Source organism: Drosophila mojavensis, unplaced genomic scaffold (genome assembly GCF_018153725.1).
Source record: "Drosophila mojavensis isolate 15081-1352.22 unplaced genomic scaffold, ASM1815372v1 contig_231, whole genome shotgun sequence".
NCBI classification, from domain to species: Eukaryota; Metazoa; Arthropoda; class Insecta; order Diptera; family Drosophilidae; genus Drosophila; species Drosophila mojavensis.
Genome location: NW_025318772.1, coordinates 8062132 through 8076357, shown reverse-complemented (window position 1 = coordinate 8076357; position 14226 = coordinate 8062132). Strand labels below are relative to the sequence as shown.

Below are 14226 nucleotides of genomic sequence, written 5' to 3'. Positions count from 1 at the left end.
TAAGTGACCAAATATAAATACCGAATGAATACTGCTGCATATATTTAAACAACTTAAATGGTCTTCTGTAGATCTTCTTCATCCGAAAGACTGAGAGATATAATGTATATATTCTCACATATTCTCAATCAGGGCGACGAGCTGAGTTGATTTAATCGCTCTGGCTGTCCGTGAACGATCTCAGAAGCTATAAGAGCCAGAACGAGTTTATTTCCAAAAATCGATAGCACTGGGCGAATCTTGAAACTTTATAATTCGAGTAGATGGAATCTTCAAAATTTCAAGATTCAATAGAATTTATACGGACTAACGGACAGACAGCAGAGGGCCAATATACTCATTTTACTTTCGGGAAGAGTATAAAACCTGAGCAACATGCCAAAATAGAATAAAAACATCATTGTCGTACTGTTTTATTAAATTTTTATTGCCAGTATTCTTCGAAATACTGAGAGCTCCATGTTCACATCATTACAAGTTAATAGTTTGTGTGTGTTTTGGTTTTCATTTTGTTTTGTTTATCATTTGTAAGTATTGTTTTGTCTTTAGTAGATGTTGCCATTATATCTCCTTTGGTTGTACACATTCATATACATAAATTTAAATGTTGCTGTTGTTGTTGTTTTTATACTTTGCAATTTCTATAATTTTTACACAATGTTTCGGTTGTTAAACATTTGAATACCCATTCGAAAATTGATTTCGAACTGTAAATATTGAACTTGGCATTGAATTTTCCAGTGAGAACTGAAGAACGTTTTTGTTTTGTAAATCAAAGTCCATGATAATAGTTAAATATATTATAATTTTTTAGCAGACATACACAAATATATATAAACATATGTATATATATATGTATATATATTATAAATTTGAATTTACCATTTACTAAGTTCACATAAATTTTGCTAATTTAATTTTTTAAATTTTTTGTTTTTTTTTTTCTTTTCTTTCATTTTTACCCACCTAGCATACATATTTTGATATATAATTTATTTACACCCAAAATATTTTTACCAAATTATAAATTTCTATTTAAATCAATATGTTTTTCTTTTCCTTTACGATTATTTAACACCCAAATTTTTAATTTGAATTTTCTTTACTTGCGTATCGTATACAAGATTTCCTTACACTTAAAATTTCAATATTCCAAATATTTTCCACAGACATTTATTGATTTATATATACTTTTTTTGTTGATATATTTATATATTTATATTACCAAAGTTTGATTTTGTTTTTTTTTTTACAGTTTTTCGGAATAAATTTCACATACTGTATATGCAAATTTTAGTTTTTGATATATATTCGAAATGCTTGCCCAGATATTTCGTAAATTTTTCTTCTTCATTTCCATATGCATATCATATTCGTGTTCCATCGAGATGTAGATATGCCTCAAATTTCATATTTCAAAGATTTCTCGAGTTGTTAAATAAATCTTTTGCTTTTGTCTTTTCATTTTGTTTCTTTTTTTTTTTTTTTGGTCCCTGAAGCTGTTGAGTTTTGTTTAAAGATAGATTTTTATTTTTATTTGTTTTTGTTAGTTTTGCCTTCGTAACCAGTTCTAGAGTACTTTTGATATCCAAAGAGCTGTTGATTTACGCGTGGGTTGAAATAACTCAAAAACATTTTCGAACACGTTGTAAACAAATCAAGTTTAAGTAAATTAAATATGCTCAAATGTGTTATACTTGTATTCTTTGCCAATTTTCTTGTTGTTTCTCTATTTTTGTTCAATGTGAAAATGGAGCAAATATTGAAGATGTTCTGGATAGTGGTAAGTCCCATTGCTCTCAAATCACTGTTCACCCTTTTTGTATGATAGAGCATTGGCACCCAGATAATCACTCAGAGAGCAACCAATTTCTTCGGTTCTTCAACGAGTTCCTTCGCCATCGGATCGTTCGTGATAAGAGACGTTCGTCTGACGAATAGGCCAACTCAAAGAGCTCAGCCGAAGGCTCTAGTTCGGAGCGAGATGAATGAGCTAACAGTTATTTGCGAGCTATGGTAAAGCCACATCAGAGTCAATATTTACTTTGGTCTATTGTTAAGTATATTTTGAATAAGTGTACTAAGATAGATTACTATTGCATTTTATCTGTAATATATATAGATATACATATATATATATATATATAGCATAGAGCAAAAATGTGAAATAAAAGCCTCTGAGTTAAAAAAAAGTAAAGTAAATCTAGAAATTAAAAAGACTTCAGCTGTTTAACTAAAATATTTGTTTTGTTTTTATTCATAAACATTTTCAGCGTAAGTATATGTGATATATATACATTCATATATCATGAAACACAATAAGTAAATAATAAAAATAACGAAAAATCATAAACCTAACTGTAATTATAAATTTATATATAGTATATAACAATTATGCACGCTGAACAAATTTTTAAATCTAATTATATAACTTAACTCAATTCTACTTAAGTTTTTTTTTCCTTTTTTCAATATTTAAATCATATATGTTTTTATTAATTTTTTGAAAAATTATTCAATATATTTATATAACATTTTGTTTTTGTTTCGCTGTAAAGAACTAAAAAAAATAAAGGAAAAAGAGAAAAGTTGATTAAAACGAAATTACTTCTATGGAATTTAGTAGTCAAATTTGTTTTTAAGTTTTCTTTGCTTAAGTTGTGTATCTTTGCTATGTTGTTGTTGTTGTTAATGCTAAATACATACATATATATTTTGTTTTCTTGTTTTATTTGTATCTGTATCTTATGGGCTATTGCTAATCATAATGCATTTTATATATATTTAGTTACGCTTATTGGCTGTGAAACAATTTTCATCTTCACAAGAAAGAAAAACCCGATATACTCATTTCACTTTCGTGATTAAGTATAAAAATAATAATAATATATCTTTTTTTGCTTCGGTAAATGCAAAAATAAATGAATTTTGCTCAGTAAATTTTTTTTATTTTAATTTTTTGTATTGTACTTGCATCAGTTGTTGTTGTATTAAAAATAATCTAAATATTTGCTGTTAAAAACGAGAAACTTTTTTATCATATAAAAAAAAGTAGTCGATGCAGTCATCTGTTTGCCAATATCTTAGATCTATTGCTGATTTTTGTTTTTTATTTTATTTTATTTTTATTTTTTAAATGGATTAATATGCTTAATATGTTCTGCTAGGGCTATTGTTTTGTTTGTTGTGGTTGTAATTTTATTTATATTTTACTGTATGTTGTAGTTGATAGTGGATAATTGAAATAAAAATTGTTCTCATTTACTTTTGAGCTTGTTTGTTTTTTAGCTTGTGTGGTGCCATGCGGCGTATGCGCAACATATATCGCGTATACGCCATGCGCAGCAAACAGCTCAGCTCAGCGCTCGCCTCGCATCATGTTCTGCTTCTTTTTTCTTTATTTTTTTTTTATTTTATTTTATTTTTTTTAAATATTTTTTTGTGTCCTGTCTATTGTATATAGTATGATCGTTTAATTATGTGGCTATTGTATTGGTTATTGCTATTCAATTGGAAAAAAACTCTTTTGGAAAAGTCTCGCTCTCGCTTGCTGTTAGTAAATTGATAATTGTCTTTTTGTGTGTGTGTTGTTCTGTGTGTGTTTGTATTGGTTTATAGTTAATTGTTTGTGGCTATGGCTATTTCTATTACTGTTTGCTATTTTAGTTGTTGTAGTTAGAGTAGTACTATTGTTTAATTAAACTGTTTGTTTTTTTATATTGGTTTTTGCTTGAAGAAAAAAGAAAAGTACAATCGACGTCAGGCTGTGTGTGTGTGTTTTTTTTTATTTGTTGTTGTTGTCTTCTTCATTTGATTTCTTGACATATATATTGATACATATATATGTGCTCAATTTTTAGTTCAATTATTTTGGGCTATTGTTGTTGTGTTTGTTGTTGTTGTTGTTGGTTGTTTGTCTTGGCTATTGTTTCTTCTGTTCTTTGCATTTGTTTGGTTGTTTTCTAACGCTCAAGTAAAGAGTTTTCCATCTGTTTTCCGATTGGCACAACTAAACTTTGAAATTTGAAATGGTTTCTCGTTTTTAGTTATTGTGTTTAGCATAAATGAATTGAGTAAACTGACTTTGACTTTGTCTTACAAATTGTTCACATATGTGCACTTAAAATGATTTTTGATTCTCAATTTGATGTTAAATTAATAATTGTTGCTGTTAACATATACATACATATACTTCTTGGTATTGCAAAGAAATCTGTTAAATTATATCAGTTGTTATTCATATAAAAGTATATAATATTTATATAGATATATTTATATTTGTTTTGTTTGAAACAATTGCACTATAAGTCAAATGTGTTTTTGCCCGTTTGTAATATTAATTTAAAAAAAAAGAAAGAAAAAAACAACAAATAGTTTGTTTGTTTGTTTCAAAAAGGGGATTGCTTACTAATATATGTATATATATACAAAACACACAAATCAAGGCTAAACAACAGTTGGTCTGCATATATATATATATATATATATATATATATATATAGTTATTGTATAGTTAATAATAATTGATAATTTTGATTTGCCTATTTTGTTGTTGTTATTGTTGCAATTAATAATATAAATAATAGAGGGTGTAGTAAATAACGTAAACACTATGTATATGCACTTATATTCAGCAAATTTTGATTTATGTTGAACAAAATTCTAAACTTTTAAAATATTAAAGAATAATAATTAAAATATACATAATATATATTTATATAGATTTAAGACTCATAATATTAATAAGTATATCGATTTAATTTGTTTTTTTTTTTTTTTTCATTATCATCATTTGATATTATTATTTTTTTTTTATACAATTATTAACTATGAATTTGTTGTAAACAAAGAATAAGTAATGTATGGGTAATCAATCTTTTTTCTCTCCGAAAAATAAAAACACGTACCTGAGCGTTTTTGCACGCCCAACCCACCTAGCCAAGAGACGGTTTTGAATCCTCCTTATATTTCAGTTTTTGAAGGGGCGTGGCAGGCTGGAAAATGCAAAAATTCTATACAATTCTCAACATTCTCAAGCTGTTATATTCCTATTCCTTCACGCAACGAAAACCTTTCTCTTCTAACAAGTGGAAAAGGTTTCATATTTCAGTTACATACGGCTTGCTTTGCTTTTCTCTTGTTTTTTCTTCTTCTTCTACTTTTCACTATACTCCTATGCCCATTTACCTGTCTGTGTGTATATGTGTGTATATGTATATGTATGTGTTTGTTTCATTTACATTTACGTTTTTGTATTTCGTATTTCTTTATTCAATTCTGGTTTCTCGCGCCTTGAAGTAGGCAGCAAAATGCATTTTTCATAAACTTCTCAAATCAGATTTTGTTTTTACAATTTAATTTAATTTTTGTTTTTGCTTCTTAATACATATAAACCGTATAATTGCACTTTATTTTTATTTTAATTTAAATTTTTTTATATTTCTTTATGATTTAGTTTGATTTCATTACTTTTCTCTAGCATTTTTTTGTTTGTTTGTCTTAAACAAAATATTCTTTTTTTTTATTTTTCTTATTTTTTTTTTTAGCTTTTACTTTGTATAATTTTGTTTTATAAAATGTTTACATTGCATTTTGATTTTGCTTTTTTTTGACTGCATTTTTTTTTTGTTTAGTTTTGCGTAAAAAATTTTCCAAAATATATGTACAACTATATTTGCTCTGAACTGTTTTATGATTTTTGTTGTTGTTTTGTTAGTTATGTGCTGAAGTTGTTGCCTTTGCTATTGTTTACTGGTATCTTGGCCTATATCGTATATACCTTGACATACATACTCCATATGCCAACCAAGAATTCGCTTTCTATAGTTGTTGCTCTGTGTAGTTATTGCTGTTGTTGTTGTTGTTCTTGTTGTTATTATTTGTATCCGATCGTTCAATTAGTTTATAGCTTTCTCTATATATGTGTGTCTGTGTGTGTGTAATCTGTATTTTATATTATTATAATAATTATTTACTTTTTTATGCATTGTTTGCCTAACCAACATTAGTCAGAAAAAGTTTCTTCAAAATTTTGGATTATTAATCACAGATAGTGTGTCTATATATATATATATTTATATACATATATATGTGTGTATATATGTATGTATAATAAATATGTATGTATACTTCAAATATAATTAAATTAGCAATAAATACGATTTGATTTTTTGTTTGCTTTTAAACAATTTCTTGTGATGCAAATAATTTACTACATTTTTTTTCTCTTCATATTTTAAATATACGAAATATGCTTTTTTATCAATATTTTTTTTCTTTTTTTGCCTCAATAGAAATTTTGGAATTATATATTTTGTATTTTGTATTTCTAGCCACAACATTTATGCACATCGAATTTATTTTTAAGGATTAGCCAATAAATATGCTTTAAATTATAAATAATTTTGGTTTTTTTTAAATATTTTTTTCAGCTGAATAGAATTTTGATATTGGTTTTCGTTTAACTTTAAAAATACATGTGTTTGTTGTATATATAATTTTTGTTATGAATACATTTTTTTTTTTTAGTTTTTGTTTTCTCTTTTTTGACACTTACTAGCTAGCACACAAAATATGTTTGTTTTTTCTTCGTTTAGGTACATATATATATATAGAGTTTTTGTTTTTTATTTACGCATACATTTAAGTAAAACCCATCTAGAATTTTCGAAACAAGAGAGCTCTCAAATGGGGGAGGGATAGGTAGGGAGCGTGTTTTGACCAAAAAAGTTGTCTTATTCTTCATTTTTGAAGTGTAAATATGTATTTAGTAGACATTCCTCAATTTTTTTTTCATTTTTTGTTTTTTTTTTTTTTTTTTATATATTGTGTAAAGAGTGTGTAGAGTGTATAAGTACATTTTATATAGAGTTGCTCAAAATGATCTTGTGTGTTTCGTTATTGAGGTATACGCGTAATGGATCAAGACACACACATACAGAAATATACATATATATATACTTGGATATATGGTTTTATAGAAATTACTTCAAGACATTTTATCGAATGGGAATTTGTTTTTGTTTTTATAAATTTACGGCCTAAAACATTTAGTTAAATTTATTACTTATTTATTTTTTTTTAACATCGAAACATCAAAATTTTGTTTTCATATCTCATAATTTTGTTATCTATATGTGTTTTAATTTTTTTTTATATCAACTTAAATTTTCTTTTTTTAACATTTGATGGGCTGTCTTTTGTTGCTGTTGTTGTTGGTGGTTTTTGTTGTTGTGAATTTTATTTTTGCGTAAGTTTCTTGTATTATTATTATTATTTTGTGTGCTTCTTCTTCTTTATATATTTTTTTGTTTTTTCTTTTTGCTTTAGCTAACAATTTCTCATTCCTCTTATCAATTTATTTAATTTGTAAATGTGAAGGCAGCTTTGTTTATTGATTTCCGTTTGTTTTATATTTCTTCATTTTTGTAAGGGTTTTTCTTTTTTTGAAAATAATAGTGTAAAACATTGAAATGAAACATGTTTAGAAAGTAAAAAAAAAAAAATTTTGATTTTGATTTTTGTAGTTTTTGAATTTTGTGTTTGCTATTTTGTTTGTTTGCTGTTGTTGTTGTTGTTGTTGGCTATTATGTTTGCTGTTGTTGTTGTTATTGATCGGATATTATTGTTGGTTTAGTTGTTATTGTTGTTGTTGTTGCTGGTATTTGTAGTTATTGTTGTTGTTGTTGGGTTTAGTGTCAGTAGCTATGCATAAGCCGTCTGCATTGCGTTTTAGAAATCACATATAAAGTTTTCTTTTGTTTTGTTTTGATTTGTTTTTTTTTTTTTTTTTATATATATATATATTAAAAATTATAAAAATGTTGATGGAATGTTTTATTTCCAAGAATTTTTGTCTACAATCCGCAAGCAGGCGCTGGCATAGTATTTTTATATGGGCTGTACTTTAATTTGTTTTTAATTTTTTTGGTGTTGAAATAAAATTTTAATCGAAATAAATTTTGTTGCTTTTTCTTTGTTTAATTTAAAAAATGAATTTACTTGGTATTCTTGTTTTTACTGTTGCTTACTTGTTTTTTGTATATTTTTTAGGGTTTTCTTTTTTTGTTGTTTTTTGTTTTGTTTGGTTTAGAAAGTTTGTACAAGAGAATGCCTATTTGTCGATTGTCAAAAAACTAAACAAAAAATATGCATAAATACTGTGGGCATCTATGCATGTTTGTTGTTGTTGTTGTTGTTGTTGTTGTTGTTGCTGTGTTGCATACAGATTGCATGCTTACATATACATATAAGTTATATGCTTGCGTGTGTGTGTGTGTATTCATTTTTGTTTTGCTTTAGGTTTTATTAACTACTAACAATTTGGAGTTGCTGCTCCATTTGCCGCGGGCTCTTTGCTTTGTCATTGTGTATATGTATATACATATATGCATATATACAGGCATTCATATATACATACATGTATGCTTAAAAATTTGGTTTCGCTCAATCTGCCCTTGCCTATACACCTAACCAACTGCCCCATTCATTTAGAAACTATAGTAGTGCGTGGCTAGCGGTGGCCACACAAATGTTGTTGCCACAAGTTGCTGCTGCTGCTGCTGCTGCTGCTGGGGACAGTCCTCACCTGGTTGCCACCGGACCTATAACTGCTCCTCGGCCTGCTCGGCCTTGATCTGTGCCAGCTTGTCGTGCAGTATCGAACTGTTCGGCGATAATTGCGACCCCGTTGCTGCCGCCGGCTCTGGCTCGTATTTGACACTGTTGCTGCCATTGAGATCCATCATTTTGTGCAGCTGCGCTGCCGAGCTGAGCGACTGCTCGCTCTTCAAGCTGCTGGCGTCCGTTTCCGAGTCGCGCGATGTCATCCGACTGCGCCCGTTGCCATTGCCATTGTTGTTCTTGTTGTGTGCCAACTCACTGTTGTTGTTGTTGTTGTTATTGGTGGTGTTGACATGTGCATCCTGCTCGTCCTCACTGCTGGCGCTCGCCGTGCTGCGCATGGGGCTGAGTCGCTCGCGCTTGATATCCGCATAGGCGCCCAGCGGGCTGCCCGGACGCTTCACGCTCGACTCTGAGCTGGAGCAGGTGGCATTGATGTAATCATTGCTGCGATTGTTTGTGAACGGCAGCGGCGTCTTCTTCACCAGCAGCTGATCCAGCAGCGCATTGCCGTTGCCGGTGCCATTGCCGTTGCCATTGCCGCTGTTGCTGTTGTTGCCGCTGCTGTTGAGGATGACGTCGCTGTCGTTCTGCTTGAGAGTCTTTCGTATGATGCCGTCGTACATGTTCTCGGCGTACTCCAGGGCGCTCTTCATGTGCACGCTCGGCACATGGCCGTGGTTCAGATTGGCCGCCACGCCCAGCGGGCTGCCCCGTATCACCTCGGCCAGATGGTTGTTCAGAAATTCGTTATTGCGATTCAAGTCGAGGCCATAGTTGGCGCCGGCGTTCGGCTGCGCCCAGAACATGGTCGGCTGGAAGGACAACGGCTGAACGCCATCGAAAATGGGCAGCTTCAGGCCGTTGGGCGTGGCAGCGGCCGCTGCACTCGCCGCGTTGCTGTTATTCTTCAGGGCGTTGCTCAGCTTGGAGCCGACATTGCTGCTGCTGTTGTTGCTGCTGCTGTTGCCGCTGCTGCTGTTGCCCGCCTTCAGCTTGTCCAGATGATTCAGCCCCACCAGGTTGGCATTCACCTTATTCGCCGCGCCCGTCAGCCCGACCAGATCCGGCTGGGGCTTCGGCTCGCGCTTGCGCGGCCGCATCAAGTGCCGCTCCTTCACCTTGTACTCCAGCGTCGAGTGCGGCACGCCGTAGTAGCTGCCGGCCCGGTGCACCGACATCTCGCCGCGCTGCACAGCCTTGACGGCCTCGACCAGGCTGTCTCTGTCATAGTTGCGGTACTTACCGCGCTTCGGCCGAGTGCCCTTGCCAGCTGCAAGCGCCGCTGCCTCCTGCGCGCTCAGCTGCTGTTGCTGCTGCTGCTGGTGGTGCGCATGCGGATGCGTGTGTGCATGGGCATGATGATGGGCGCTCAGATGGCTGTGGTGCTGCTGGGCCAGCAAGTTGGGCGAGGCGCCGAAGCGTGAGGTATCCGTGCCACCGATAATTTTGGCCACCGATATGCTGGGCTTTCTGCTGGTATTGCCGCCGCCTCCTGCTCCGCCCCCGCCGCTGCTGCTGCACTCGCTGCCGCTGGTGTTGCCATTGTTGCGCTTGTCCAGGACCAGGAGACTGTCCTGGTTGCTCTGCTCGTTGATCTTGCGCTGTATGGTGTTGGCCATCATCTTTTGTATGGATGTTGCTGTCGGCGACAGCAGATTGTTGCTGCTGCTGCTGTTGTTGTTGCTGTTGCGATAGCTGTTGCTGGCGGCTGCAACGGCAACAGCTGCTGCCAGCATCGGCGAGGCGGAGTGTGGACTGTGATCCCCGTTGCGATTGCTGCTAGAGTTGTTGTTGTTGCTGCTGCAGTTGCTATTGTTGTTGTTGTTGTTGCTGCTGTTGTTGACGATGATGTTGGCGCTGGCATTGTTGCTGTTGGTGGGCGAGACGCTGGTTGCGCCGCTGACCTTGAAGGACGGAATCTTCAGTATAGGATCCTCGCACGCCTCATTGGCATCCAGCGAGGAGCTAGTCTCCGGCGTTTCAGACTTTGGTAGATGACGACGAAAGGCAGCAACCGCATTGAGTTGCTGTTGCTGTTGTTGCTGTTGCTGCTGCTGCTGCTGCTGCTGCAAGAGCGTGGCACTGCCGTTGCTCTCCTGGGCCAGAATGCCGCCACTGTTGGCCATCAGCAGCGTCTTGAACAGATCGCCCAACGTCTGCGTCTCATCCAGCTTGGGCATCACCCCGATTCCCGCTGCCAGCATCAGCGTATGTAGCAGCACGCGCGTATCTATGGCGCCGGCCACATTGCCGCCAGCTGGTACGCCCGGCAGGTGGCCAGTGGGCGTGCCGGCGCCCTGTGAATGCGTCTGTTTCGGTGACATCACCGATTCCTGCTCGTCGCCCAGGTCGCTGCCATTGTGCTCGGACAGGTCGCCCAGCTTGCGTATATGCTCGTTGACGGCCATGTGATGGGCCAAATCCTGGTAGCCCGACGCATTGCTGTCGCCATCGCCGGCCTCATCGCCGGACTCCTCCTGCTCGTCCAGCTCCAGCTCGTGCTGCAACAGTTGCTGCTGCTGCAGGTCGGGCGTCGCACGTTTGCCATCGATTGACATTTTGCCCAGTTTGCTGCGCATCGTCGTGCGCTGCACGTGGTATTGGCTGGGCGCCTTGCGTGTGCCCAGCTTGTTGGCCAGCACATCCTGCAGCGCGCTGCTCAGATCCTCATTGCTGTACGCCTGCCGGCCGCCGGCTCCAAGGGGCGTGGCACACTCCGACAGAGCTCTGTAAGAGCAGAGAAAGGCAGGAGATGAAACAAAGGTTTGCTACGAGTTCATATAAAGAAACATATAACGGAGTGTATATATTAAGAGTACAGAAAGAGTGTTTTCGCAGGAAGTAACCGACTTAAGGATACTCGTTTAATAGGCTTTCAACTATATTTGATATAAATTTATTGGCCTATACAGTATATAGGAAAAGTATGCAGTAATACTTAAAGAAATTTTTATATTTTACATTAACAATTATAAGTACACAGATATTAAAAATAAAAGCAAGGGTATCTTAGTAGAAAGTGTCCTACTTATAAAGATACATTTCGATGAATAACCTATATACAATAAATTCAATAGGCGCTCTAGTGCTAGGTGCCCGACTAGGAAGTTAGCTAGAAGTTATAGTTGAATATGTGCACCATTATATATGTATATATAATCCATTAAATAAGAGAGCACTTAAAGTAGGAGCTGACTAGAAGATACTCTGCAATCCGATCTAACTGCTGACATATAATGGTATGTACATCCCATAGTGTAATAATCTGCTGCTCGAAAATATGATAAAATATATACATATATGAATAATGTATCAAAAAACTAATATTAATATTCAATGGGTATACCTTACGAGAGCTTACATACCAAGTTTAATAACACTAGCTCTTCTACTTTTCGAGATTATTAGAAAATTATCGACATAAAAAAGCTTTAGCTTGAAGCTTATATAAGAATGAATATTTTAAATTTGAATATTTTAAATTTGACTCTTATAGCTTTTGCATGCATACAGATTGATAGACGGACAAGAAGAGCGGAGGACAGACAGACTGGTTCAGCCAGTTTATCTCTATTCTGCCAATGAATCTCTAAATGAATATATTGTCCTCAGCTATTCAAAACTTATATGCCCTCTTCAATTCCATTCAATGTGGTACTAGTGCTTGTGAACCATAATCCAATTTGATCTTAATTAGTTCGACAATTTGAAGTGAATGAACTTTTGGCAAATGAAAGTAGATTTGTAGTCGAAGTAGCCCTTGAACATGTGCCATCGAGGTAATTGAGCAGTCAAGCCGTATTATGATCCATCCCGTATTATGTGCTCGGGAACCTCTTCCGGCACATCAGCTCGCATTTGACAGCTTCTCTTTTCTGTGACTTCAGTTCAAAGCGGAAAACAGAAGCTGACAAAATATTATTTTCACCCTTTGCCGATGCACATTTTTTGTTTGTTCGTTTTTTCCCTCTTTTATTTTCGGTGCTCATATATTGGGCACACACACACACACATGGAGCACACACACTTGAGTGCAGAGACAATGAGCGCTTCTTAAATGTCTGCAGCAGCAGCAGCAGCAGCAGCGACGTTGTCCTTGTCAAAGGCAATGGCAAGGATGCAGCATAGAAAAATTTGTAACGTTTCTTCCTTTTTCTATATACCCTGCTTTTTTTTTTTTTTTTTTTGTGTGTGTTTTTTGTACTTTCAGCTCTCTCCGATTTTGGCCTGCTGCAGAGACAAAAGATGACACGCCAGGGCTGAGCGTGGCAGGGGCAGACACGAAGATGTCAGCCTGCCAGCCAAGGCAGGGACAAACATGTTTTTGAAGTTCATTAGACGAATTTTTTCCATTTTTGTTGTTGTTTTTTTTTTTTTTCATTTTTTTTTTGCTTAAAATAAAAAAGCATTTTTCACTTAATGCCAAGCCGCACCACTTGGCGCTTTGGTGGTGCCAGCGCTGCAGCCACTCTCTGTTTGGCCGGGTGGAGCGCACTTTTGGCTAGCCCATTTCAAAAGGCAACTTTTTGTGCACAGCAACAACAACAACAACATGAAGCAGCATCAGCAGCAGCAGCAGTGAAAGCCGTACGAAATTTTTCTTTTCTTTATGCGCAGCCGGCAGGGTAGCGAGAGGAGAGGAGAGGAGACGGGACGAGACGAGACGAGACGCCAGCAGACGCGACGAGAGTTGAGACCAAGACCCTTTTGGCAGCACCACACAGTGGGTGGGGCTGGGTGCGTTCGTCGCGCTGTGCGCGTAGGTGGGCGGGGTGGGTGTGTGTACTGCCGTTGCAGTACATTGCACTGGCTGCGGAAACGCACAGCACAGCTTCTTGTCCTCGCTGTGGGCTGTGGGCCAGCTCAGCTCGGCTCAGCTCAGCTCAGCGCAGCGCAGCAAAAGTTGACGGAAAAGTTTTGTTGTTGTTGTTGTTGTAGCAAGGTTCTGTTTCATTTTTTTTTGTTTTTGCTAGGATCGTGCACGTCTGGAAAATGTCTGAAAATTGCGCTGACAACAGCAACAAAAAATGAGAAGAAGCAGCAGCGTGCAGCTGCAACAGCAGGTGGCAGCAATGGTTGCTGACCGAAGAGCAGTTGCTGCGCGCCTCTAGACCAAATAATGTGACCGAAAAATGTGTGCAGGGGCGCGAAGGGGTTAAAAAGGGTTTCGCAAAAAAGGTTTGCAAATATTAATGAAAAATGTCATTTCAATGTCGTTTTGATTTTCTGTTGTTGTTGTTGTTGTTGTAGCTGTTGGTGTCGTTTACCTTTTGGCTGCACTTCAATTGCAATTTGCCGTCGTTGCAACAGCCGCGGCTGGCGTCGACGCCGACGTCGCTGCCACTGCCATGAATTTGGCTGCTGCTGCTGCTGTTGTTGTTGTTGTTTTTGTTTTTGTTGCACGCATGTAGCGAGGATTCATTTGCGCTCGTACCACGTTTGTTTTATATTTTTTCGTTCTTTTTCGCCTTTTTTTCTGACATTTTGTTTTAATTTGTGGCAGCAGCGGCAACTGCAATGCAACAACAAAATATAAAAAATAATAAAAAAAGGGTTGATTTTTTGTTGCATTTTTGCGTGGATTTCGTTGCTGTTGTTGTT

The 14226-nt window shown here is 36.1% G+C and overlaps 1 protein-coding gene across 1 annotated transcript in view; it reads right to left on the bottom strand.

The window, feature by feature from the left end:
* Positions 1-8587: 8587 nt before the first annotated feature.
* The window catches only part of LOC6575308 (putative uncharacterized protein DDB_G0277255), a 73384-nt gene continuing 67745 nt past the window's right edge, over positions 8588-14226 (bottom strand). The window contains exon 6 of the mRNA XM_044008200.1: positions 8588-11352. Within this exon, the coding sequence (XP_043864135.1) occupies positions 8604-11352 (2749 nt within the window). The 3' untranslated portion in view covers positions 8588-8603. The remainder of the gene's footprint in view (positions 11353-14226) is intronic.